Here is a 27,726-nt window from a genome sequence, read left to right as displayed (position 1 = left end):
GAGTGTGGCATTTAAGAGTTCCGTTCTTGGCTTACTCTTCCCTTCTTATGTTATTTGCACTGGAGATCATCACTAAACCTTATCATGGATAGATGAATGATGTGATTGTGACCACAGTTTAGTACTTTCTACCTAATTACTAAATCGATAACTAGACCTACATGATTTCTAACTGGTCGGATGCTAGGTCTTCAGAAGCAACTTCGCACGTAATTTCAATCCGATGATTCCGTGAAGTGTCCTGAGGACGCCTTCTGGTGCTCTGAAAATCTTGTACACAGACAGCGGCGGGAGCAGAGTTCCAGATCAGGCATTTGAAAACAATAGCAACAAAATAGTAGCAAAGAGCAGCCGGGCTCTGTTTAGTAACCATTTAAAATTGACTTCTAGTAGAACCTGATTGAAGACACTGACCTTCAGCTTCAGAAACATGCTATAGTGCTCAAATGAAAAACAAAATACAAATCGTAACCGAAAGATCATTGCGAGGAAGCCACCGTGCCATTCTTGGCAGTGCACTAAAGATCTTTATCATTTACTATTTTCATCGTTCGATTTAATCGCAAGCTACGCGTTGGATCCGACCTATAGACGTACAGGTATTAAGAAACTTGCCGAATTTAGATCTTCAGTTCATCCTGTTCTACGCGAAACTCTACATTGGATCTCCCTCATTGGCTGTACGTGATGCGCTCATTTTCTTGACAAATTTTCAGGTCTTCGTCATAATTTGAATTTCAAGGAACATCTTCAAAAGCAGGCCTATATATTGTCGGTCCCACAACTGTATAGCTGTGATGCCTATTTGATTTAAAGGCAATAAACGTGCGTTTTAAGTTGGTGGTACAGAGAAGGTTCGTCGCGGAAACCACGGCTTTTTCAAATCTTAGTTACCGCGCCTATTGTCCATAAGGAACTTACGACGACTGTGATCTCACCGCTTTAGCTTATAGCTTAACGTTGTTGACTTACCGGCTCGTTCCCACGATCCTATTATATCACAGCCTAGCTCAAGTCCGACCTCGGGAAGCAGCGATAGATGAAGCTTCTTGTAGCGAGATGTGCTGAGCTCCGGATCACTAAGTTCCCTGCTCAACACCATCGAGACGAACGATATTACCAGTGTGCCAATGACGCCCATAGCAGCTATTTATAAACACATTCAATGTACGGTTATTCCAAATTCGCGTCAACAACACAGCCTTCTGCTTTCGCTTTGGCTGACCACTGAACTAATACTCGCGTTAAAATTAACCTTGCATCGAATTTCGCCATTACTTCTGCGGTTAACATGCTTTGCTAGACAGCGTGGTGAAGATACTGGAAATATCACGCCCGCTGCTTTCATTTAACCACATGTCTATCTTGATAAATTGGTACTTATTACCCACCCAACAGCTATACAGATGTACCCGTTCATGTCTAATGTTAAACAGGTTCGTCCCTCGGAGCACTGCCGCAATTTACGCATCGCTAAACAATTTCTGGATGTATATAATATATATACAGTAATAGCACATCAACATGGGCACATCGTATGCTGTTGAAACGGTTTAATTGGCGATACGAGAGTTCGCTTAACGGGCATCAACACAGAGGAATGGCGGAAACTGTTGAGCGCATGTCTTATGTTGTAGTAACCAGGTATTACACTTACGCGAAGTGAAGGGCACGGTGATAAGTAACGACTGTAGAATGATGGCCACGGCATAGAGCATCAGGAACGCGAGAACGACGAATTTATTAGAGGCGGAGTACAGCGCTTTACCGAAGATAGGAAAACAGGTCAAGACCTAGGTACCAAGCAGTGACAGGCGATCGGAATAAACAACGAAAAAAACACCGCAAATGAACAGATGAGGCGGATGAAAGGTATGCCACACATGAAAACGGGTATAGAAAATTAGAGCAATTTGGGACGAAATCTTCGTATAGTACTATGATCCCTAGTAATATAGAACAGAAGGGGGGCTATTCTAAAACACTTATGATTTCCGGCTAAGGAGTCAGTCACTCATTATATAGCATTGATTGTTCAGTTAATCATATAAAAAAAAAGACCATGATTCATCATCTTTGTCTTTCCACATGTAGTGAGAACTAGTGAAAATTTCTTTCTCGTAAAATGATTTTCTTCGCGTCTTTTCCAAAAAGAGGTATCTTTGAATCACTTGGCTCTAATTTTGTAACAACTATGTTATTTTGTCGGTTATATTGACGTTTAAGTAAATACGGCAAATTCTTCAGTTAATCTTCTCTTCTCTACCCAAACACGGTAAATACTATAGTCAGTAGCAAACATTTCACGCGAAACCGAATGTTCTACGTATTTGCCCATTAGACAGATGAGGAAAAAAGTGGTCCAGGTTTGCATCTAGACCTAGATACTAGATTTCCCATGAGATCTACCAGTAAAGGTTCAAATTATAAAAGCTATGAAGGTAATAATCAATCATTTGTGCTCGGTGCTCGTAAATTTTCCATGTTGAGCTCTGTACCCTGGCAACTCCTCAGAACAATGCTGAACAGGGGTACGGACTGCTAAGAGTGAGATAACGCTTTAGAAATCAAAGCTTACGTGTCTCAAAGCGTAAATGAAAAACTATTAGTTACAATTATAGAGAACTAATATAAATATTCAAGCTGAGACCGCGTGTTGTCCGATGAAGCCCTTTTATTACAATTTTCCGGTTCTGTTGACATTCGAAGTATTATTTAGTACAGTAAATTCGAGTAACTTGGTAACATGCAATTATAGCCTCAAAGAAAAGTTGAAGCTGTCGAAGCTCGTAAGCTTAATTTATTGGGTTAATGTGTCTGAGATGAATGTTGCTGTACCCCTATTTCTGATAAACAAAACAGCAATGCCAAATTACTAATTCGAGGCTAATTTCTGAAGACTTAGTCCTTCTCAGAGTCTATATTAAATATCCCGAATTTTTCGCCCTATGCTGCTACTTCCTATACAACTAACTCCTTGAAACAAATTGAAGTGTGGCGACACACGGTCTTGAACCCGAACCACCTCACGTATCCCCATTAGAATTTATACAGACACTACTTTTAAAACACGCATGCTGTATAACGCACCCAGGCTATCAGTACTAGGATTGCCTTAGTCGTAAAGCCAACAAGAAACAGATTGGTCCGGTACACGAACTCCGAAACGCCCATCATGCATAGAAGTTCCTGAAAAGAAATGTGATATCGGGCTTTTAAGGTTATTGGCTCATGCATTTTACTGGCCAGATTTTGTTATTTGCCTATTTTTCCGGTCTGATAGGACATACCCGCTAAATAGTGAACCCAGTTTTTCCGGAATATGATAACCCCATCACGACTTTCTCTGTATTTATCTGAAGACGCGATCGATTTTATAGAATCATCAGGTTTTTCGAGCTATAAGTACCGACAACGAGAATAGATTTCTATTAAGCACGTTGAATTGGATCTCTGGGCTACTGGAAATTGCAAAACTGATCGTCAATAGAAAAGCACCAAATAAATGATATGAGCAACCCTATATAAAGTCACAAAGTGTTACATAAATAGTGCCTTGCGACCATGCGCGGTTGTATTTGCAAACGTTCTAGAGACACCGCCAATGGTTCCAGATCTGATGTGTTTTTTTGTAGTTGCTTACCTTTGCACGGAAACGTTTCTCTCGTATTACCCCCAATACGAAAAAAAGCAGGAAGAAACTACATCCCATCGAAGTAACAAAGCCAATATTTTCTAGACGGGTGCTCGTACTAACAGAATACCTGCAAATAGCGATTGTTTTTTCACTGCAACTTAATAGAAAATAACAACGTACATGGAATACTCAATCTACGCTTTTATGACAACCTTAGGTATGTTTTTCTCTTCATCATATTCGAATAGCGCAGTGTGATATTTGACCGACTAAAGCGCCATTTTTACGAAGGATTTTAATGAAAAGCGTAAAATATCATCAATATTTTCTATTTTTTTCCACTTTAGACATTTCTTTGTTCTCGTGTCTGAATGCATCGTCGTCACTCTACAAGGTTTTCGATGGTAGCGTTTGCCGTGACTAGCCGATTGAAAGCTATGGCAAACCCTACTAAACCCTTAGTTTATTGGCTTTGTTGTTGTTGTTGTTGTTGTTCATTTATTGACTCGTAATATATTGAGGGTTGTGCTTCTTCGTCCAGGTTTTCGTCAAACTAACCGTATGATGTTGATAATGGCAGCACAAGATACTGTTCACTACGAAATGAATAATACTGCTGGTGTCTGCAGTATCTAAGGAAAAAGGTTTGAATTATACGTCGGCCAAAGACTCTATAGAGTATCTAATATTGACCCACTTTGATACAAGCACGTGCGTCTTCCAGTGAACTCTTTACTGCCCGCTATCACGCTGCTCTATAGCATTTTCCCATAATATATGGATACACTATACTGGCAGATTAAATAAATATACGCCTATAAGGTAGCAACCCGTTCCCCGCTGGAATCCCTCAATTGTTCGTGACATCATTTCATGGCGGCCTGGGATTAAGGCAAACTTTGCGCGTATATAGGTACGCATCTTTGTCCCAACCAAATAAGGCAAAGACACAGATCCTTTCTCTTTCCATATATAAGTTTGCCTCTTCGTTTACTTAGCCATTGAAATATCATCTGCGCAAAAATGTATACGAACCTGGCAGTGGGAAAATACTTGATGTTTGGGCTCGGGCTCAATCCGGTTCTTTCGACGCCACTTTCATTGACTTCTAGGCCATGAAAAGCGAGATGACTTCTAAACAATGCGTTCATACTGGGCCAGAGAAGCAGTGTTTCCTATAAAAATAAAACTGATAACGTTGCTTCTCTTGGAAGACTATTTATAAAGCAATACAGAGTGAACATAGTTATAGGTGGTTACAACAATCGTCTATTGTGGTAGACCGCAGCAAAATCAACAAGCAAGGACCTGGTAAAGCTCTGATACTGATACGAAGTAACGTTAACCAATATATTTTGGTTTGGTGGAAAAATAAACGCCTTAAATAATCTAGAGATAATCAGCCGAAATCCTAATACACCTAATAAAACCAAGATTCTCCGTAGTCTTGCCTCCGTAAAATCCTAGGTATCTGCTGCGTTAATAATAGGCTTTTCGTCTTTCGTCAATCCCGCGCCCTAGAATGCCTCACAGTTTTCCAGTTCGGAATCCTTTGAATATTATGAGCGAAGCCGTGAAATATAAGCCGTGAAGGCCTCATAGCCACACGATGTTCATAGGTTACTGCCATGACAAGATCACGTGAGCTACAGTAAGGCATGTGCTACTGAAGGTACACGGGCTTATTACAGGATTAGTTAAAGCTGTTCGATTGTAGCTTATTAATTCTCTCGTTCGTTGCCCTTTACTTTAATCGTACCTCTTCTGTGATGAACTGCGTCCTCGGTTTTTCAGAAGATTTCGCAAATTTCTTCTTGATATAGAACTCGTAATGGGCGGAGTTGAAGCGCAGACTATAATTAAAGTTTTGCGGATACAAACCCTGGAGCGGCATTACGAACAAATGTAAGCAAAGATGTCAGTAAATGCAAATAAAAACTAAATGCCAAAAACCTTTAGTTTTTTATTTTATTATTAAAAAACGAGAAACACTGTAGACATTTAGTTTATTATCTTTAGCGTTTCCTACACAGATTAATACCTAACAAGGGAAAATCAATGAGCCGAATTCGACATGGCTGTAGCATTGCGGTGCTTCTCAGAGGTTTCGTCCACATCTAGAAATGGACGTCGATAGGACTAGATCTAAATGAACCTGCTTGTTTTTTTTAATCATCCCGTCCAAAATTTTATGAAAGTATTAGTTGAAAAATGCTTGTTATTTTTGCTTACAATTGCAGTCTTGTAGTCGAATAGTACGCTGAGAAGGAAACTCGTTCGATTACTGCTTTCCATATATTTGCGGAAGTTATCCCCATTATCAAAGCCATGAAAAACTGCAGAAATATAATACGAGAAATAATCAATTGGCCACTGGGCTGACAGAACGGGTAAGGTAACCGACTCATAGATTGTTAGGCCTGATTAAAAATGCTTCCACATTTCCTTAATATCAATGCAGTGAATACCACAGTGACTTTTATACAAGGATGAGTTTCTAGTTGCTGATACTTTTGAAATATGCTACCTTTAGTCGATAAAACTAGATGTACAAGAAGGCCACTACTAACCTGGTGGAGGCTTGGCGTCCTTGAAAGCATTCAATAACACCGTGTCGGTGTACCTTGTTTTTGGTGCATAGGCAATTTGAGATATGTTACTCTGCAAGATATTGGATTGCCTAAATAGGGGCTCTAGAATCCATAATCGAAGCGCCCACCTGACCCGGAAACTCCTCAAAATTTCATCATCGAAGTTCCATCTAATTAACTGTAGTTGAATGAGGCAGCGTGATCTGAGGCTAACGCGCGTCTCTTTCGATGCCAGCGTGACCATTGGCACGCGGCCTTCGCTTATTCAAAACTTTGTCAAAAACTATGCAATAGCTTTCATGCCGTCTCCTAGCGCTACTGCAGAAAACCCAGACAGTCCAATAAGACTCAAAGGGCAGATATCAAGCAATCGGTGAAAAAATTACGTTGCGGGCTAACAGCCCGCAATGTGAGTCTGCCTCTCGAGGATTTTGGCAAGGATCTGAAGTGGACGACCCACAAGGTTCACAACGTAATAGCTCAGAATTCATATGAGGATTACACAGCAAGTAAAAACTGACAGTCAGCTGCAGCATATACTCATTATTTGCAAAGATCTAGAATCATGTTTTCTTGTCTCTTTCAGTAATAATAACGCATTGTGAAACGGAAGAACTGTTTAATATACTCAAAAACGATAACATACTATAGAGAAAACTAAGAATATGCGGAGAACATGGTTGTCAAAATGTTATCAAAATATATCAAGGCTTCAGGACATTTTCAGTAGATCGGGTTTCCTGTGGCATTAATAGAGAAGAGAACTGTGTGAAAAAATTGTCCAGGACAGACACCAATGTTGCCAATTGTTGCGCATATTACCAGTTGGAACCCTCCGCATAGATTACATATTCAATGCGCGTCCAGTATGCAAAATAGCAGCGCACAAATTATAACATCTTTTCATCGATTTAATATATTATACCTGCAGTAGCTTACGAGCCGGTGTTGCAAAGTCGATTGATGTCAACGCAGGTTGCACAGGATATTTCTTGGGACCTTCCCAAGCTGCTTCGCCAAGCTCGCGGACAACTGTCACTAATTGTACAAGTTATGAAAGCCCGCGTAAATACAAATAACCGTAAGTTGCAAGCAGTAAGATAACTATAGCTTTTAGTGGTTAATTAGTAAAACCGTAATTGTATGACGATGCGTAGCAGAAATAGAGGCTCGTAAGGGAAAGGAGACGTGACGTATTAGAACTAACTAGCTCCACGCATGCCTTTGCATGTAAACACTCAGACCTACGATATTTGTAATAAAATATATTTGCCGCCTACCTATTAGCAAGGTAAGCAATCCTAGCTCGAACGTAGAAACAATATAGTGCCTTTTCCACTTAGATATGATGAAGTCCTTTCGATATAGCGCATACAATTGCCTGAAACGATGAAATCGCTCGTAATTACCGGTCGCTGAATCATCTACAGTGGGAAACCAATGTTGCAGCCCTGCGCCGCAGGTAGCTGGTAAACAGCAGTAAATATATTGCGTGTTAACAGCAAGAGGCAAAAATTTATCTCCACTCGTGGCTACGTACCATTCCACTTTCCTACCGTCAACATTTCCTGTTGGATTTTATGTTGTCCGCTCTAGCCTGCACGGGTTGACTAACCTAAGGTTATGCTCGGCCTTATGCTACCCGCCTCTACCAGCTTTTCTTTTACAAAGGCTTAATCCTCTCAGCAGTCTTGCACCTACTCTTAAGCCTAACCAGTGAAACAAAAAAGTTAATTTCTTAATTGACGGTTATATTATGGACCAGTTGGCAACTGAACGTTGTCTGTTCATTTGGTAAACGAATCCACAGCTGCGACTTGCAAGCAATAGATATGGCTAGCACGTTCATTTACAAATGTTTTGTTGCCTTTATGCAGTTGCTTTCTGACTATAATTATCCGCTTATCCAGTTGTTACAGTGTATTCTTGGACCCTGCTGCAATTATTCTTTGATTCTGTTATGTGCAGTTCGGGAAATTTTTGACAATAGATACTTAAGGTCGATAATAAACGGCAAATTTTTCATGTATGTAAACAAAACTTGCAGACGGCACAAGAAAATAGGATGTGCTCAGATTATCTCTGTGATAGTTACCGTAGTAATTCAAAGTCTCGAGATAATTCACTGGTACGTAGAAGTACTTCTCACCTTCATATCCCTAGTTTCAAATAGTTAAGCAACGCCTTCGGTGGGTGGCTTGTCCCGCCACTAAATGATTCGCATGTCTGTGTTCAAACCCACCCCATCTTACCGTTAGATCGTTTTAGATAAGATATTATATACAGATAACAGACTTTGCCACTGTACCATGGTAACGACCAAAAATATTGCTACAAAATATCTAAAAAAAATAAAGGAAGGTCACAGCCGCAAGCAGTCGAACTCCACATTTCACTTATGTAGAATAGTATTAACTGAGGTCACTAATAAATGATTCCTAAAGTCATATGGCAATGATCCGCTACGTGAAACAATGCTTAGTGTGAAGTTTTATAGCTTTAGGTAAAACTTGCCTCGTAGCGTTGCTAGGCAAAATGACGGTCGTCGATATGGAATCGCTGCCGGAATTAGGCGAATCCAGCTCTGCAGTTGTACCTAGTACTGTACTTTCTAAATCTGAAAGTGTCACTACGTTCTGGTTCATAGTAGCTCTTGGTGATAGGCACAAAACAGCTATCGTTGCAGCTTAGCACTCATGTTGGTCACGGTAAAAGAAATTACGGCTCAAGAAGTCGTTGAACTGCTTCGTTATTTCTGTAGCAATACGGAAATAGCTATTTCGTAAGCGTAGATACATTCTTAGGTATTAGTGTCTTAGCTAGTTTTTAAACATTTCTTTTTTGCTAGGATTAACGCGGGACTCGTGTGTCCTACACGATAGTGTTGCAATAGTCAGGTATATCAAACGTCTTCTCCGAACGTCATAAAAACGAAAAGCAAGACTGGAGCAAGTTAAAAAGCATTCCGAAAGAGGCTCTTCGTTAAAGTCCCTTCGTTGATGAAGGGTTGATGAAGAAAGCCTAAACACATGCGACATTGGAAGAAACCGGACGGACATGCTACGGGATTTCAGCAAATATAAAGGCCAAGCTAAAAGAAGAAATCAAGAAGATCTAAGAACATCAAAAGTACGTGCGATTAACGTTCGAGCGTGAGTGTACATGAACACCATACACGTAACACCCCCAAAGGTTCCTGGGTGAAAAGGAGAGGGAAAAAGGGACCTGCACATGAGTTTCTTTTGCCAGGCGTACTACAGAGTCCGATTGGTTACGTAGAAATTATTGTATCTTATTTGATGCATGGATACTTATTTAAACGCAGGACCTGTGTGCGTTATTAACACGATAGCGATAATGTTAATAATACTAGCCCATCTTGATTATCGGCTCTTGTCGTCTATAAACTTCGTTGGGCAGACCATTCTAATGTATGGAGCTTAATGCGCACATGCCTTATTGAAATGTATATACACACGTGTTCCTTAAAAAGAATACCTTTCATACAACACGCATGTCAGAAATTGTCTAGCTTTCTGATGATTTTATAGGCCCACGCTGCTGATTCCGCCAAGCTCTTTCGTACGGAATTACTAGTTTGATATGATATCACGTGGTAATGAAAGATCTTGCATAGTAGTAAGCATGACAGGTTGTTGCAAAGGTTAGCTGTTTTCATAAGAATTGACTGGAGCCCTGTGGAGTCAAACAATCTAAGGACATCGTGTACTATAGAGAGTGATAATGGAAACGACAAACGCCATATAGTTTTCGAGGAAAGAACGTCATCGATGCTCATGCGAGCCTTATCAGGAGTAAGTCACGCTGCAGGCGGGTCCTCATCATCAAAAACAACACCTAGTTATGCCCCGCCAGAAAAGGAGCGTTTTGCTTCAGGGTCGTATTATTATGGCAAATGTTTGCCTCTTTACCAATAATTATCGTTGTAAATATGGTAGTATATGAATCTGTATCGAAACGAATTACTCTCATGCACGCAATGGATTAAGTAGTAGAGTGCTGATTCGTAGTTTTTATTGGGCGATGTTATCGTTTATGGACTGTTCTAGTAAATTTGGCACACAGCGTTAAAGCGCAGTTATGCGAACTATGAAAAACTTAATTGGACGCTACAGCGGAAATTCCTGAAAGAGTGATGATTACTAAGTAAATAAAAAATATATATAAATAAATAAATTAAAAAAATATAACATACAACTTTTTGACACTTTAAAACTTTACGCTGGCATTACCCAGCCTAATCAACCGACTCGAGTTGTTCCTTATTTTATCGTGCAGGGTAAATGAAACAATTCAATTGTCTCCCTCACCGAAAAAAAAAAAAAAAAACATCCTAAAATTTATCTAAATAATTGTGACTAGTAACTATATATAGGCTGCTTGGCTCAAATATTTGTTGCTAATTTGCCCCATAACATGGCCGTTTTCGAGTCATATCTAGGGGTGGTTTGTCTGTGGTCCACTCTCGCTAAGCGTTATCCGTTGAAATAGCAGTAAAAAGCCTATAAATTCTTGGTTCTGTTCAAGAAAGTATCGTATGACCTTAGTAGTTCAAAGTTCTTGGCACGTGCTTTTTTTTTCTTTGGAATAAACTCAATTGTTCTCCTATTATGGCCATAATAGTCCCGCTGTATCTAGTAAAAGTTACAATAAATCTTGTATGCTGAATCGTAAGTTGAGTTTTGTATCTAACTTAATACGGATTAATTCCATAAGAACGCCTATGTACATTTGAGCATAGTAAAACATGAGGAAAATAGGAGTGTACGGTGTCTCCTAAGTGTCTCTACAGCATACAATCATACACTGCCATTGATCTGAAACTAATTCGTTTCATATTATAACTGAGATAATAATCTTTATTATAATAACCTTCATTTAGGGATTTTCGGGTTCAGTTGAAATCTCTAGACAATCTTAGGCCCTTACAAAAAAAGGCCCTTACATCCTAGTCGACGAGAATACTTTCACCGGGATCTTAGTGGTGGAACGGTCATCTTAAGCGCAAGTGAAACAGTTTACATTCGAGATCGGCCATGGACGGGTACCGGTAGTGGCATTCAACGCCAGTGCCGAACGTAAAACTCAAAATGTTACACTTGGAAAGCTAAAACCAAAACGTATGGTTTAAAAAACATCTTAAGAAAAAAACTTACGACATAAATGCATTGTATAGGTCCTTCAAAGGCTACTTAAACCTGTCCTGCTATTACACCATGCTTCAAACAGTTTTCTAAGCGTTGTTCTTATGTTATCTAGATTTTATCTAATGTTTAACATCTGATGGAATGCCTAACGGCGATGCGAAACGTAAAACTCGAAACATAGAGAGGTTTTATCTAATGTAATCAACCTATTATAAATATAGGAAAGCACTCAAGTAAGGCAATATTACTTTTACCGTTATCCATTTTTCTAATCAAAAACCTCAAAGTGGACACCATTCAAAGAAGAACCCCCTTAGCCAGCCTTAATAGCTCCGCTCTCCTAGGGGGATACAGTGATCCCATAGCATAACGTCGACGTGCCCTGCATCTTTACGGCACATTCTGATAATCGTAATCAAACTCATCAATGCACAGCTTTGCTCCCGTAAAGCAGCTACGCCATGCATACCCATCAGCAATCTCTGGCGGAGTAATCGTCAGATAACGATCATGTTTGTTTCCGATAAACTGTTTCATATGTAGACGGGGTTGATCTTGGTAGGACGGATAATAGAAGCTCGCTGGTGAATCATGACCTTCATTTTAATCAATTACCCTTTCCTCCAAACGGGTCCGCTATAAAACACAAATCACCTGGTAAACATCGGCTTGAAGCGACGCGTCGCGCTACACTCATCGCGTAGACTTACTGGCACTCTTTCACGCCACGTACGGTATCCATCCCGATCTTCCCTTAAATGTTGAAGTAGTGTCATATTCTATTACAGAGGTACGGACCATATCCACGGTTTCGCCGCTGCAAAAAGGACTAAATTAAACTATTCGCGGATTTGTGATCTTCTCCATTTAACAATAAAGGTGAGACTGCTTAGTAGCGTTTTTTTTTTTTACCGCTTTTCTTTGAAAATTGTAAAGTATCTAGATTATCGAAACAAAATGGTAGAATATGTGTGACGAAACAACGTTGATGTGCTTTCCTCCATATGTAACTAATTCCTTATGTTGACGCACTTCACGTTGCTTAACTCGTTTGATTAGGCTATACTGGGCGGAATGGTATCTAGGACAAAGTCTGCAGATGCAACCTACATAGGGCTCGAGGCCGATGAAATAGTGGAACTCGTGTACCGGAACCGTGTAACAAATATTTTCTCTACATCTCTCCAGTTGTGGTCAGTGTTAGCTGACGTTGAAAAAAATGAAAAGCAATGGTTTTCTGAGATAAACAGAGATCTATAAATTAATAGGACAAACCTAAATCATTTAAATTTCCATGACGACAAATTACTCGCCACACATCATGCTGACTCGATGCTGTTAAGTATACGATTCTGTCCAAAAATCTTGAGTGTGTACATACGTATACGAAGTTACGTTGTGGATTTAAATGACGCATTTTGGGTTTTTCTGCACTGTACATAGGCCTGATAGCACCGTTCTCTACAGCCATCCATCGTTTGTCCGCGCTAGAAAAAACCACATGTGGCAAGCGTTGAGCAGCTCCTTCGTGGACTGTGAATTACGTTTATGTTTCACATAACCAGCAGGGCAGCTGACACAAGGACAATCGAGGGCCTTTCTATACCGATTCTGTATTGGATTCTGACTACTGTGTAATGCATCGATCAAAGAGGCTCTAGTATGGTGTTCTGTACGACTGTAAGTCGGAGATTTTACTTGAGAGTCTCTCTAACGCTTCCTACACCCGCGAACGGTTGTTCGACATGAAAGGCTTAGCGGAAAAGGAGTATGTTTCTTCGTTCACCTCCAATTTGATTGGCTGACAAATAAGGCTGCACATCCGACGTATCACAGACGATAGTTAAGTTCTTATGCTGGGGGGTAGAGCTCATCGGGAAAGCTGATTGTAATTTTTAGGCCAGATAGATAAAGTCTAGCCTATGCAGCTGCTAGATGCCATGTAATTCAATGTACGGATTCTTCCGTATTGACAACAAGCACAATAGTGTCCTAGATGTGTAAGTGTGTCCTTCCAGGAGTTTTTTTCTTACTAATGCTACTCATTCTCATTGATAATATCACTTTTAACAGGATTTTGTTAACATAGCCTGCCGCATTCTGCCAGTTCTTTGTAGAAACCAGCGGTGCTATTTCTAAAAATCCCATCGGACACTCCTCATCGGGACTGCGGAAAAATACTAGCGACAGTTTCTTAGAATCAAATCAAATTTACATTTATGTAGCATATTTAAAAAATGTTTTCTTTTTTTGTCGATACACCGTTCGTACTCCATTTTTATTGATTTATCAGTGATACTTAGCTCTGGGTCAAATCTAAAGATTTTTAAACTCACACATACAAATGCTTTATAAAAAAACTAAAACAAAAAAAAAAAGCATAATCAATTCGTACAATGGCTCGACAGAATTAGGTCACATTTGACTGTGCAAAGAAGTTGGGATTAAAAGTAAAAAAATTAGCTACCCGTATTTTTACTTGGATGTCTATATTATGTGCATGCAAATGTACTCCTTCGAGAGATGGTAAAGTATTAACGTGTGCGTCTATCAAACCTAAGGATACGGAAATTGCTGCCTACAATTAAAACCAGGCGTTCACACGTCAAGATAGGCGTAAACAGACTGCCTCTGGCGTTCATCATTCAGGCGTCCAGGGCAATAGTTAACGGCCACACTAAAAACGACTCAAAATGAAACATATATTGGCTTGCTGGCTCTATACGCAAATCTAAAACTAAGTAACAATATAAAAATGAAAAGTCATATAATAATAATAAGTATTGACTGTAGCAGTGCGTTTAATATACGCCTAGGACACTTGTAAGGTAAATTACAACACCGCTTTTTTGTCGGGCGCCTAAAAGGCCTACAACGACAAACCTATACTACGACGCTAATGTACTACAAATGAATGTGTTATCGAACTCTGCTTTTCAAGAAAATACTGTCGTCGTGGTCTTCCTAGAAGATCGAGGTATTTCTATTTCATGAATACGTCATGTGCACAATGGCGCGAATACGTTTTTCCCCCTCAAAGTTAACAGAGTTGCAATTTTAATAGCGTCCTTGTCATGAAGTTTGACGGATTGCGTTCGTAATAGCAGATATCAATTTAACCGCGCTTTTTACAAATCACCGAGAGATGTGGAGTTTCCAATTTACAATAGCTCAGCTGCATTTGAATTTGGCGCGTAAGAAGCGACGACTCGCGTTACAATAAGCGTCTAACCGCAACTGTATCTAGTTTATATTTCTGAACGGAGTATGTATGGAATCAGCTAAGACAAGGCAGAACGACCCCATTCGAAAACGAAACAATAACAATGCCTAGTTAAGTACCGGCCGTTCTAGTACAAATGGTACTTTAAAAGAATTGCTGAATTATATCGCCTCAGTTTCTGTAGATGTTTCATGTTGTAAAGCTTCCATTTTAGCATTGTCGGTCTATTTCGATAATTACAATGTGGCGCACAACGTCTCGTATCGTCGTATTGCTCTATATAGTTATCTAAATTAGATGCAGCCTTTTTTTTTTGTAGTAGATAATTAGCTGCTCGAACATCAGTGTCCGCTCTAACCTTCGGAAATTGCAACACAAAATCCAACAGAAACTTCACTATTTTCCTTAAATTATTCTCTATATGATACAGCAGCGACCTCAAGGACACATGGAGGGCAGGCCTCGTATTGCACGAAGTGCATGCATCTCTTCATCCAATACCCTTGCATATTAATTATCGTGAAAATTTAGATCGGGAATAGAGTTGTACATATCACCGGCGATTGAAGCCAACAGAGAAATTCGTTCTCCCAGCACGAAATCATCTCGACTTGAAACACCCGGACCACGTTGTGGCGTCCCTTGCACCGCGTTCGTATTTCTTGCGCAACTCTAAAAATAACTTCTAGTTTAAGTTGACTGCAGTTCTGCTCGTCACCGAACGTGACGAGATCGTAGTAATTTTCGTTGTTATAAAAATAGCAACGTTCAATAAAGCCAGACTCGTTCGTAAGCGCCGGTCTAATTACTGCTGATCAATAACGTTACATTCAAACCGACCGAATTCTTGTTAGAATCAGTGTTGTTGACATAAAAAGATTATCCATCCGCTATCATTTCCTGCCTGGGTTCGGCAACGACGATTATCTTTGGGATATCGATAATAAATAAGAAATGTTTCTTTATTTTCTGTAATTATAATAAATGCAGCTATGACGCTATAGATATAGCAGCGCGGAGTGGTCCAAGCACGACAAGCGATTGGGTCATGATTTGGCATTTTGATTTATCTTGAGCTTATTTAACGACTGACCTTGACAGGTTACACAACTGCTAGTACTTTTCTAACCTATCTGAGTTACACAACGAGCGAAATTCTTTGATGAACGATTGACAAAATATAGTGGTACTTCAGAATAATTATGTATTATAACCATTAAATATACTACCATATATTTAGCAAGGCCTCTTGCTGAAGTTAAACAGCGTAAAGCCATATGACACATTGGTTAAGCAACATCACGAGAATAACTTAAGATAAGTAAACGAATTAGGTCAATTGAAAAGTATGATTTCTAGCTCGCATTTTTGCGAAACGAACAGTTCGCCGAAGAAATCTGCTTTCAATCAGCCGACAGAGCCATTACGGTAGTGGACCACAATGTATAATTCTTGTTATCACGTTAACTCTATGAGTCTGCGATTGGGCCATTCGGCACCTCAGGCTTCAGCGACCTTTGGCTGACCACATAAACAATAGCATTACACAATGAGGTAATTAAGTCTAAAACAATAAATTATCGCTTTGCATTTAAACGATTTTCCCCGTGAGCGTCTAACAATGTCTGTTGATAATCACCATCCGCTAGCACTTAAGCTTCTATGCTCTGCTGGTTCTGGCAAGCAAATTACATCTTTTCACGTTATAAGCTCTTGGAAGCTACTCAGTAACGCCAGAATCAAAGCTAATAGTCTTCATCTTCTCAAGCAAAAAAAAGTGCTTCATTTTTACCGCGCCCATCGTGTATTGTTTAAGAGTTGTGTACTGTTAACCCGTCCACGCCCTGCTATTACCAGGTACTGTTAGATCAGCTTAGAGGAGAAGAGAGGGCATGCCAACTCTTCACATCTGCCCATCGACAAAAAAGTGACTAGAGAGTACGAATTATTTCTATAGACAACTTCTAAAGCCGCTATCATGTATTCAACAACGTATTCATACAACGTCCGCAAAAGCTCTTGGAAGGGCATTTAAACTAAAGAAAAAAAAGATATTTTTCATCACATGATGACAGACGCCAATGTTTGTGAGTAAATATTCCCGTATCGTCTCTGAACTTTCTCATCCAGTGTTCTGTAACGTGGAGCTTTCATGAACAACAGAAAATCTTCAACAAGGCCCTTGTCATTGTGTAGATTTGTACAACAAGATAAAATCTAATTGACTAACATTGCCTTAGAGTACACTTCGTTGAAGAAAACATAAAATATTAAACTGATCTTTACCTATGAATATACGCATCCATATGCACCGCTGAAATCTGGCTAACCTTTATGCATCGTATGACAAAATGCCCCTATACCGAAACGCAACCGCTACTGCGGAGGGAAAGGTAACAGGCCTTCGGCGAGTGGAGCACCAGCTTTCCCCTCACACAAGATACGGTCGTCAATTAAGTATAAAATTCTTTTACACTACAGATAGAACCTAGCAGAGTAATCTCAGACTCGAAAACGAAAAAACCTTCTTGAGGTTAGTGGTTGTGTACTGATGTGCCTGTTCTGGATGCTCTCTAGCCGAAGAAAGGCCGTTCCAAAAACTGTGTCCTCGAAAACCTATCGGTTTTTGGCTTGCCCTGGCAAATTAACTACTTTGTATTAGAATAGAGGAAACTGTACAGAAGCATATAAGTTCAGTTTATTCTAGGCGATGAAGACTGTACGGAGTGGTGTTCGTAAGTGAAAATGATGTTGATGCTTCTTTGCAAAAAAATATAATTAAAAATGATATATCCTTGCCAAAAGCCCTCGCCCCCTCCCTCCCCCCCCCCATCTTTTATGGCTATGGAGCTTGTTTTGAGCACGAGAAAAGTTCAATTCTCATCCAAAAATACTTAAAAGTGACTTAAAGATTCGAATTACTTCGAAGTCACCAGGCTATTGTATGAAAGCGCAGCAATTCCTTGAAACGAACTATAATAACCTGTTTCTGATCAAGTCAAATCAGAGTCGTCTCTGTTAAATTAAAAAATCTCTATTAAATTGAAGGTATGTTAAAAAGGCCGTGAATAAACTCTAAACCCATACTTGCCACTGACCCACTAACCTAAATGGCTTGTTTAAAAATCTTGCATGCAAAGGCCAGTCAGCTTCGAGCGAGCTCTCGCGAAATCTGACTGACAATGTTTTGTGTTAAGCGTGTATGTGTTTCACGTTAGCCTACGACAGGAGAAGATAAAAGTATCTCTTAACAGCCATTCGCAGTGAACAAGCTTCTTAAAGGTCGCGTCTCGACAAAATGATTCTTTAAAATTTATTCTTTTTTGCCAATGTTTTTTTTCGATCTGAACATATTGTGCAAGGAAGTGCTTCGAAAAAAGTATCTTTCTATTGTTTTATAGACAATTAGCGTTGCCGTACAACAAGCCTTTGTCTATATGTAGAAATTAAATAGCGCTCAGTAAATCTTTCTCTTTCCCGAGTTATTACAATCTATCGATATCGATTTAAACCGATAAATCTTGCGCTTCAGCTATACGCCTTATTAACGAAATCGATACGTTGAAAACGCATTCCCCTACCAAAGCTAACTAAAATCACCGCTTATGATCCGGTAAGTTCTGCTTGCGGGTTTACTTAGTACGGTTCATTTAAAGTTTGGTGCAATGCGTTTTTAAAACGGTTGTGGAAAGTATCCACAATCGAACATCAAAAGAACAAAAAAACATGCATTCCTATTGCAATATTAATATTTAAATTGACACTGTTTATAGCCTCTGTCCGGTACTAATCGCTGACTGGGATCATTTCTTGCGGTCGATTTAACTGCGCGTAATATTGAAGCCTTAAGTTTCCTGTTTTGTTTCAATTTTTGCGTATGTTTTTCGGTTTTTGTGAGATTAAGTGTCACTTATCATTGTTAGTAAAGTACTTTACCTTTTTAAACGAACTGTAGCGGCATGATGTCGGCCAATCACGCGGCCAAGTCAACTTTAGACAAATATCTGGCCCTTCCGCAACCGCGCGATAAGATCCAGGCGACCTATATATGGATTGATGGGTCCGGCGAAGCGCTACGTTGCAAGACAAGGACCATCGCTAAAGAGCCAGCGAAGCCAGATGGTGAGCATTTTTAGTTAAGTATTTTTCTGCCCATAATATTGCCAGAGTAGACTTCAAAATTGCTTTTTAATACCTTCATATACTGCCGTGTTATGCATGTCGTTCGTATAAGCAAGCTCCAACCAAAGATTTGCCTAGGCCTACCGCTCAGGACGATTTCACCGTAAATACATTGACCGCAAATGGACTAAGGTCACTTGGCGACTTGCAGTAGCTATTTAGACTTTTGGGCGTACACACATCGAGCAGGAAGATCTCGATCGAGTATTTTTTGACAGCAAATCCCAATATTTTGTTTTTGTTTAATTAATCACATGTATCGCATAGTATTTGTAATTCATCCATATATATATATATATATATATATATATATGGATGAACTCTCTGATTAACTAATTAGTGGCCTTGTTTTCATAGGTCCTGTAGGAAATTCTACAACTTAAAAAAGTGAATTTTAGCTAGATAGCGCTCACTCATCTTAAGTAGACTTCGCTAATCGCTACTCAAAGTTACCGATTTGCGAAGTTGTATTTGATTTATGCCTAATGTTAAGATCGTCAGAAACGAGCCGGCCGTCAATTACGACAGACGACACCTGATTTTCTAATTAATTGTCTAAATTTAATCGTTTGACGCACGCTGGTCACTTGCGTATTTTCTAACAAACATCAGTTTTCGTCAAAAACCGGGCAAGCTAAAAATACTCGTAAAAAGCGTTTCCCATGAATAACATACAATTTTGAAGCCGAGCTATGATTCTGGTCATACTAATTATGCGTAGCGTTCTTTGTACTGTGATTACAATGTGCTTGGTAATTCGTATAGATTTGCCGATTTGGAACTTCGATGGTTCGTCAACGGGTCAGTCGAAAGGCAATAATTCTGATGTCTACCTTTACCCAGTAGCTATTTACAATGATCCATTTCTTGGAGGACAGAACAAGCTTGTCATGTGCGAAACCTATACCTGGGATAAAAAACCTCATTCGACGAACAAGCGTCACTCCTGCAAGAGGACCGTCGATCTCTGCGCAAACCAACGACCGTGGTTCGGGATAGAACAGGAATACACGCTGCTCGATACCGATGGATATCCTTACATGTGGCCTAAACAGGGCTTTCCAGGACCTCAAGGTGGGTGATAATATAATGAACGTATTTAAATTTTGCAACACTGCGATATGAAATCGCCAGAAAGGTGCACGTATTCTCTACATGTTCTCGTAGAGTGTATCTAAAGCATTGCTCCTGGATATGTTGAATAGGTTGAATTTCTCTCTTAAATATGCACATCTTGATTTCCTTAATTCTCGGTCAATTGTCATTTTGTATGACACCTACACGAAAGGGATAAGGGTGATTTATCATCTATCTCCTACAGGGTCTACTGTCTACATTAACATGCTTACAAGAACTTCATATCAGGTCTTATACTATTTTCACATCGTTGAAGCTATAGCATGTGTTGCAATTAACTCTGAGCTACGTGTATAGTATATCATTTGTGACTGCGTTACTCGTACGAAACTTTGCGATGTCCAAGTCCAGTATAAGACTCCGTAAGGCCGTCAGGCACTGGAGTCATAACGATCGCAAAAAAGTTCAGGACGTCTGACAGAAAATACATAATTGTCATGCTGTATATTGGTCGATTATAAACGCTCGCCTTGTATCTGGTACTTTCCTAACAAAATCAGCGTATATTTCTGACCCAACAGTTCCTCTGTCGATGCCCACACAAAAAAACGGCACTTTGTTTGGTTCGTCCATTGGCTGCCACAAATGACTAGTGTTTACACTGAATAATCCACCCACTGGCATTGAGCGCGCAGATGTTACTTGGCAGATTTTTCCGCAACGGTGATGTTTACCCAATGAAAAGCGCGTATATACATTCGTATTGCCGATAGAGGATTGTCATCTGCGTAATGGGCTCCTTCCTTCATTACGAGTAACGTCAAAAGAGCGGGAGAAATCGTCGTATATGAGCGCCAGCGTACTAACAGCAAATCTTTTTGAACGATTCATATGTGAATAGACAACCAAGCATTAGTTCATAATGGGAACTATAATACTTACCAACCTCAGCTGCCGCAGAATGTCAATCGACGGTATCACTGATATCTCCATCAACTGGTTGTGCACGCACAGAAAGACACAATTAGTAAAATATTTCCACTGATATCGCGGCCGATCAGGTGAGCAAATAAATACCCGACCTTTAATCGTTCAGGATGTCTGAAAGCGCTTTCTTCACTGGCTGGATATATACACATAGTCACATATACATATATATATAGCCATATAGAAAAATACGCTATTCTCACAATAAATTTATTTTTGTTAATGCACTGAATGTTCGCTATCGCTGGATCCCCATTTACGTTGCGAACACAACCAGGACACAGTGCTAGCTAATAACGACTAGCTTTTGTGAAGGCCAACTGAGGTACTGCCATCAGTCAGGTCACCATCGTATTCACTACATCTACTAATGCTGTCGCTGAACTGACATCAACATTGTCCCCTAGCCGTTGGATGGTGCTGAGCAAGTTATAAGTAAAAAAAGGTTATGAACTTTTTCATCTTTACGAACCACTTTTGCCGATCGAAAAATTCAAATGGGATGTTTTTCCTTGTTACTATATTGCATATAGTATAACAAGAATGCGCCTAACGCAGGGCACGCACTAGTAGAAAAAATAGAAACAATTCAATTGGTGGCTTGCCATTCTCTAGGCCAAGTCTTGAATGCTTGCGGCTATACAAGTTAGAGACGTTAACGAATGAATGGTCCATACCAGAAGACAAATTCTAAGAACGGCCCTGCTTCAGGTAAAGAACATTTGTATTTCAATATCCTGAAGAATGGGTGTATCGACAAACTTTTTTACGGATGCAGCTAACTCACTCCGGGTAATCTGCACGGATACTTCGGTTCGATCGAGGCATGTTTTTGTTTCTTCTTTAAAAAATCATAATTGATGAATGATATAGTTCGTTTCACTTTGCGATGGCTCTTTTGGATTCTTTCTGGCTTTTTATTTCTTTTTTTTCACAGAATTCATGGATACAATTGAAACCGTATTTAATTTCAGGATAGATGAGACATCACAGTTCGCTCGTTCTACCACTCTTTATTAAATGTCTAATCGACTTTATTATATAAAGTGTATTGGACAAAATGATAAATCACAATATGGAAATGAGCTCGGCTTCTCTACCACAAGATTCAAACTGCATTACTAGCGAGCAATCCTTACTTCTGGCTTGTTTCGGCGTGACATATCTGTTGTGCCCGTCTTGAATCCTTCCAAGATACCTCGCCGTACCCATCTCTTTTGTGTGTTAAACTTATATAACGCTCAATCAGTCACTGTGAGAACTATGACTCGCACCAGCCATTATGATGATGCCACATTTAGCTACGTACATGCCCAGGTATCGTGCTATAGAAAATTGACATTTTAGCCTCACCGTACCGCGGAAATTAGAATACCACATTTCTATTTCCTCAACACAAATATTATAATGCTATAGTATAATTTTCTAAAACACTGCCCAAATTAAGTACTTGTCAGGTATACGGCAAACCACATATATCCACAATTTATCGCATTGTTTTCCTCTGTTCCATTCTCAGATGCCCCACACGAGGGTAGCGCTGATCCATCATGCGGATATTTGCAAGTAATGGATTCATCACAACGACTCAAGAAAGTTGTCATCTTTTTGACTTGCTGCCTTCTAAGGCTCCAGGAACTCTCCAAGTGTCCTTTAGCAATAGATAGAACATTTTTGCTGCTCTGGCTGTGTTGCTTCTGCTCGACGTAAGGCAATAAACATCTTCTGTGTCGCTGTCCGAGGAACGTCGTAGAAAAGACGAGATAAATTACTGCCGACTATCGTTGTTGCTACGGGTTTTACCTGATTTCATTTGCGACTTACATCGTTATCCGTCGCATGTATGATCATGACAGATGAAGTGCGAGAAAAACATTAAAAATTATTTATTTACATACACCTACGTAGATCTCACGCACTCAGTTGCCAACATACTAACATTCATATTACAAAAAATACAAACAAAAATCATATTGTATGTGAAAGGGATACTTCATTGCAAAATTCATTTGATGTTTGCCAGCCGTCTTGAAGGACTATGCTTCTCTGTGTCCATTATTGAGCACCGTTTTTTACTTGCCGCCCCCCCCCCCCCCCCGCCCCTTCTTTCACGAATGCAGCAGGCATACATGCTCACAACAGACGCAAATACTCACCTAATAATTAACGCAAATTGTTTAATTTATGGGTAATCGTAACAGCGTCGAAGCACCCACATCTGCTTAGGAACGCGTAATGGCGAAAGTGAATAGCCACCTTTTTCCATGTCCCGTCGGCTCGACGGTCTACAGTCTGAGCGAGTACTTTTTGTCCTACAGATTATAAATGCGAGGTTTTTTTAACCGCACGACATTCAAAAAACAGAAAGATATATGAATAGTTGCTACGCTGCTTTGCACCCTTGTATTAGATCTGAAACTGTCGAATCATAGTTGCCAGGGAGGAACAGGAAACAGATTCTTTCTGCATCTGAAGGTCGCTAAGAAGTATATGGCTGGAACGAAGAATAACATCGAAATTTCTGTGTCCATTTGATCTTTTTTATCTGGCGCATTTATATGGTGCACTTGCTGAAGAACAAATTGCGTGGCACCTTACCCCAAAATGTGAATACAGCATCAGGAATAGAAGAACAAATCTGTAAACTATACATTCTTTTCTAACAAAGATATTTTAATATATTCTAGTAGCATATTTTTTTTTACTTGGAGATGGCTGTTTCAGATCAGTCTAGAAACAGAAGGGTGTTGCCTCATTTTATGCGCATAAACGAAAAAAAAATATGTAATGAGTCGTTGAATATGCTAACACCCGTTGTACAAGTGAGTATAGGTATCGACGGAGAAAATGGTAAAAACATCGTAAAATACTTTCGCACTATACAAGCAAAACAAAAACTAAAGTTATAATCAAATAGTTCGCGCTTCGCGAACGGGTAAAGCAAACTGGAAAAGCATGACTGGTATGCTCATATCTTCACGAAATAAACAATAAGTTCTTTGTGTTTTTCCTCTATTCACAACAGCTCAGACGTGTGGATTTCATGGATGTACCAAACGACAATTTGGCATCTAATTCTCTCTCTTTCCAGACAGATCGTACGAACTACAGTTTTTTTTTCCGTAAACGACTAACAACAGTGCATAGATAGAAATATCTGGCATTCTTCAATCCGATGTATACATAAACACAGTAGAAAAATGTATATATATATATATACATATATGTACTTCTGTTCAACATTTGTAGGTCCATATTACTGCGGTGTGGGAGCCAACAAAGTGTATGGCCGCGACCTTGTTGAAGCTCATTATCGTGCCTGCCTTTATGCGGGAATTAACGTAGCCGGCACTAATGCAGAGGTGATGCCCAGTCAATGGGAATACCAAGTTGGGCCATGTGAGGGTATCGATGTGGCAGATCAGCTCTGGGTATCGAGGTAAGTCCGCAGGTAACGTAGGTAACGAGCTCCACTAGCCGTCAATCGACTAAACAAACAACTGTCAATAGTGTCCTAATGACTGCGATTCACATACGCACTAGTGGTAATACCCAAACAAGTCATTTTTTCACGCACGTGCTCTGCAACGGTATTCCTCTAATAATATAGTATGAATGACATCTATTCTTAGTTAGATAAACTACTCGTCAGCTTTTTTTCGTCATATCCGCTTTCATTTACCGTTCTTTTTCAATTAATATCCTTTCGATTAGATATATTCTACAACGGCTTGGGGAGCATTTTGGAATCCTCGTTTCCTTCGACCCGAAACCTATGAGAGACTGGAACGGAGCCGGCGCGCATACAAACTTTTCCACAGAGACGATGAGAAAACCCGGTGGAATTAGGTGAGGCCTAACGTATACCTACGTCATGGTCAAGCAACTATTGCTTTATATACATATATACATGCTCCTTGAAGATTCTATTGTTCGACTACGTATTTCATTCGTTTCACCGTCGGCAGCAGCGTGTCATTATGAATTTATCATGCACAATTCCCCTATAGGCAAGAAACACGATTAGGAGGAATTAGATTTCTGGCTGGACCTTTCAGGTCTTCTTGATCTGGACTTGCCTCTAAAGCGGCACTCTGGCGATGATTGTGTCTCAGTTCCAACTTGTACATTCACTTCTCGTCGATGACGCGCTAAAGCAAATGCAATTTATCACTGAATGAGTCAACATTTTCCTGAAATAGTTAGTTGTTAACGAATCTGTTCTTGCTTAAAATTCAGGGTCTTCGGCACCATTTTTGCTATGAACATTCAAATAATGTTACAAAATAATTTCACGTTACTCGTTTGATGAGTCGTATTCTTTCGAGTTCTGCGACAATCTTTCAGCATTCATCGTTGTTTTGCGCCTTCGCTCGCGCTCGCTACGACGGGTCCCCCATGACGAAAGTCATCTTCTAGGTTCTTGCTCGCCCTTTGCAAAGCCACTGTTGCCTCTCGTACTGTGGGCATTGGTTCCCAGCCTAGTTTTAAAACACTTTCGCAGACTAGGCAGCACTTGTGAGCACCTCATTTCATAGAAAATCACGTTCTGTATTTAGAAAGAGATCAGGTGCATTTCCGTTTTTAAAAAAAAAGTACAAGACACGCCCAAAGGTCGCCGACCTTAAGCCACCTAAAAATACAAAGTGGACGTAAGAAGGCTCTAAAATTTTGCCCACTGGCCTAACGCGACAGCTCGACATTTAGCCGACGAGCGCCGGAAGTTATATCGGAAGTTATATATATACAAGTAAAAAAAGTTGACATGGTATTCCATCTAAGTCTCATGTTTTGCATTAACAAATCTTTTGCTACCTGCAGATCTTGTTAGAAAAACTGGCTACGTTTGTGCTTCTCTCTGCCACTTTTTGGTCACTAGAGGACCGTAAAACGTTTGAATTTTCCAGTGCAATTCAAGAAGCAATCACCAAACTCTCGAAGCGACACCGTGAGCATATTTGTGCATACGACCCTCGAGGCGGAAGGGACAACGAGAGAAGGCTGACAGGCCTCCATGAGACCTCTTCGATTAACGACTTCAGTGCAGGAACTGCTAATCGTAATGCCTCTATTCGAATTCCACGACTGGTAAAGATTTTTCAATTCAAATTTTAACTGTTTCAAGTTCTAGAAGTACATATTTTTTACCATGCTAACCACTCTATATGTATAACGGGCATCGTTAACAGAACCAAATGTAACAAATTGAATAAATACACAGATTTTCTTGACACTTAACTATATCCCGTAGGCCTGGCCCTCTAGGAGCTACCATACTAAAATGAACGTGTAAATAGATTCTTATAGTTACGGGGGGGCGCAAAAGTGGGGCAATCTCTTATAAAACGTTTACCGTTAGACTCATCTAGAAGAGGAAATATCACAACGATTTTGGATACTATGACCACGTGGGCTAACAAAGGATTACCGGGTCAACAAAGAAAATGCTCTTTCAGAAGCTTAATCATACAACACAACTGTAGTGTTCACGTCGCATAGAGTCAGATTTTTTAAAGTCGCAAGAGTCATCGAATCGACGAGTTTCCATTCAAAAAATCTTAAGTCTTTTTTTACATTCATATGAATATTATATAACAGAGTTAATAAATCATTTTCATATTTGAACTTGTCTATTTTTTCTGGCCTTTTGGCTGACCTTTTCGAGACATAATATCGAGTTGTTAAGTACATTAAGGGTTAGGCCTAGCTCCGGATAGAGATCTTCCATATATTTTTTATAGACTTCACTAAACGAAACTTGAATCTGTGTTATCTGTACAGGTGGACGAGGAAGGTCAAGGCTATCTGGAGGACAGGCGCCCATCATCCAACTGTGACCCCTACTCTGTGGTCGACATCATTCTACGCACCACGTGCCTCAACGAGTAGGCGGGCTCTCAGTGAGCTACTTAACAGCCACAATAACCAACTAGGCCTGGTCTTCCTCAACACTTCAAGCATAGGCTCAACACATTTGAGATACACTGAGGTTCGTTTAGAGCGTTGACCTCAATAAAGTTACGTGTCCATTCAGTCGAGAATCGTGTGTGCGAAGTTTTAGAAGGTGGCTGAAAATACCAATTAACTTCTCTTCTATTGAACCACGTATGAGAGTCGTATGATTAGCAAAGAAGTAATGGTAAATAAATTACAAGACGATTACTAATAACCAATAAAGTGATAAAAGACAGTTTTCTGTCGTTAAAGAAGTATAATATTGCGCGTTGGACGTTGCCGTTTAGTTGTTAGACTAAGTATTATAACGGCTTATAAATTTAATATAATTTAATTCTTCCTTTTATCTTTGTGTGTGTGTACTGAAGTCCACAATTATATAAATGAGACATCGAACCTTTAATCGATTCACTATCCATTATATTTCCTAATATTTTCATTAGGTGTTACCTCACCTACACTCAATAAATAAGATGTCCCCCTATTCGAGCATCAGGAGATCGCACGATCTAGGGATCGTTGATGGCTGACATGACAAAGTCGTCTATTAAAGCCTTTCTGTGACGTATTCGTATGTTCGATGATAGTCATTCGAACCAGAAATAATATGGCAGCTTTGCTTTCGTTGGAAAACTATACAAACGTTTACAGATGCTTTCAATAATTGCACCTTATTTATATGCACCATAAAGTTTCATTATTATAAACTTCTGAAGCTTACAATCGTTGCAAATATGGAAACCAATTGTTGCATACAGCATGGCCGCGTTGACAAACCCATCTTTCATGCAACTGTATTTATTCAAGATGTTAAAAAATAAATTACTAGCATTGAGAATAAACCATGCTTTAGTTCCTGTTGTTCTCAAGTCGAAAATACTCGAAGATTTTTCTCTGTGTAAAATT

The 27,726-nt window shown here is 39.7% G+C and overlaps 3 protein-coding genes and 1 long non-coding RNA gene across 6 annotated transcripts; 1 reads left to right on the top strand and 3 right to left on the bottom strand.

Moving 5' to 3' along the window:
- Positions 1-1,577: 1,577 nt before the first annotated feature.
- On the bottom strand, positions 1,578-4,797 carry LOC111272407 (uncharacterized). The gene is made up of 4 exons (XM_022853844.2): positions 4,673-4,797; positions 3,644-3,764; positions 3,091-3,189; positions 1,578-1,793 (listed from the first exon to the last, which is right to left on the bottom strand). The coding sequence occupies exons 1-4, from the start codon at positions 4,786-4,788 to the stop codon at positions 1,578-1,580; spliced, it is 552 nt and encodes a 183-aa protein (XP_022709579.2). The 5' UTR covers positions 4,789-4,797.
- A 272-nt stretch (positions 4,798-5,069) lies between these two features.
- On the bottom strand, positions 5,070-6,472 carry LOC147751867 (uncharacterized). Its single transcript, XM_086973268.1, has 3 exons — positions 6,208-6,472; positions 5,870-5,973; positions 5,070-5,519 (listed from the first exon to the last, which is right to left on the bottom strand). The coding sequence occupies exons 1-3, from the start codon at positions 6,470-6,472 to the stop codon at positions 5,382-5,384; spliced, it is 507 nt and encodes a 168-aa protein (XP_086829394.1). The 3' UTR covers positions 5,070-5,381.
- Positions 6,473-12,055: 5,583 nt separating this feature from the next.
- On the top strand, positions 12,056-27,699 carry LOC111272410 (glutamine synthetase 2, cytoplasmic). 3 transcript variants are annotated; one of them, XM_022853847.2, is made up of 7 exons: positions 12,056-12,275; positions 18,575-18,741; positions 19,567-19,875; positions 24,115-24,304; positions 24,580-24,714; positions 25,773-25,953; positions 26,647-27,699. In XM_022853847.2, the coding sequence occupies exons 2-7, from the start codon at positions 18,579-18,581 to the stop codon at positions 26,752-26,754; spliced, it is 1,086 nt and encodes a 361-aa protein (XP_022709582.1). In that variant the 5' UTR covers positions 12,056-12,275; positions 18,575-18,578; the 3' UTR covers positions 26,755-27,699. The 3 variants fall into 3 exon arrangements, with proteins under 3 accessions (XP_022709582.1, XP_022709583.1, XP_022709584.1); XM_022853848.2 differs by lacking the exon at positions 12,056-12,275 and adding an exon at positions 17,046-17,152; XM_022853849.2 differs by lacking the exon at positions 12,056-12,275 and adding an exon at positions 17,172-17,354.
- Positions 21,859-24,106, bottom strand: LOC111272412 (uncharacterized). Its single transcript, XR_002687501.1, has 2 exons — positions 23,022-24,106; positions 21,859-22,684 (listed from the first exon to the last, which is right to left on the bottom strand). It is a non-coding gene; the product is annotated as an uncharacterized LOC111272412 (long non-coding RNA).
- Positions 27,700-27,726: the final 27 nt, after the last annotated feature.

The sequence above is a fragment of the Varroa jacobsoni genome, unplaced genomic scaffold (assembly GCF_002532875.2).
Source record: "Varroa jacobsoni isolate VJ856 unplaced genomic scaffold, vjacob_1.0 contig02182, whole genome shotgun sequence".
NCBI lineage: Eukaryota > Metazoa > Arthropoda > Arachnida > Mesostigmata > Varroidae > Varroa > Varroa jacobsoni.
The sequence above is the reverse complement of the archived record's forward strand: the minus strand, read 5'-3'. Positions and strand labels throughout refer to the sequence as shown.

Coding starts and splice junctions, on each gene's coding strand:
- LOC111272407 (XM_022853844.2), bottom strand. CDS start 4,788: ATGAACGCATTGTTTAGAAGTCATCTCGCTTTTCATGGCCTAGAAGTC. Junction 3,190..3,643: donor AGAAACGTTTCCGTGCAAAG/GTAAGCAACTAC, acceptor ATTTCTTTTCAG/GAACTTCTATGCATGATGGG. Junction 1,794..3,090: donor TCCTAGTACTGATAGCCTGG/GTGCGTTATACA, acceptor CTTGGTACCTAG/GTCTTGACCTGTTTTCCTAT.
- LOC147751867 (XM_086973268.1), bottom strand. CDS start 6,472: ATGGTCACGCTGGCATCGAAAGAGACGCGCGTTAGCCTCAGATCACGC. Junction 5,974..6,207: donor GGACGCCAAGCCTCCACCAG/GTTAGTAGTGGC, acceptor ATATTTCTGCAG/TTTTTCATGGCTTTGATAAT. Junction 5,520..5,869: donor TCGACTACAAGACTGCAATT/GTAAGCAAAAAT, acceptor ATGCCGCTCCAG/GGTTTGTATCCGCAAAACTT.
- LOC111272410 (XM_022853847.2), top strand. CDS start 18,579: ATGATGTCGGCCAATCACGCGGCCAAGTCAACTTTAGACAAATATCTG. Junction 24,305..24,579: donor GATCAGCTCTGGGTATCGAG/GTAAGTCCGCAG, acceptor CCTTTCGATTAG/ATATATTCTACAACGGCTTG. Junction 24,715..25,772: donor AGAAAACCCGGTGGAATTAG/GTGAGGCCTAAC, acceptor TGAATTTTCCAG/TGCAATTCAAGAAGCAATCA.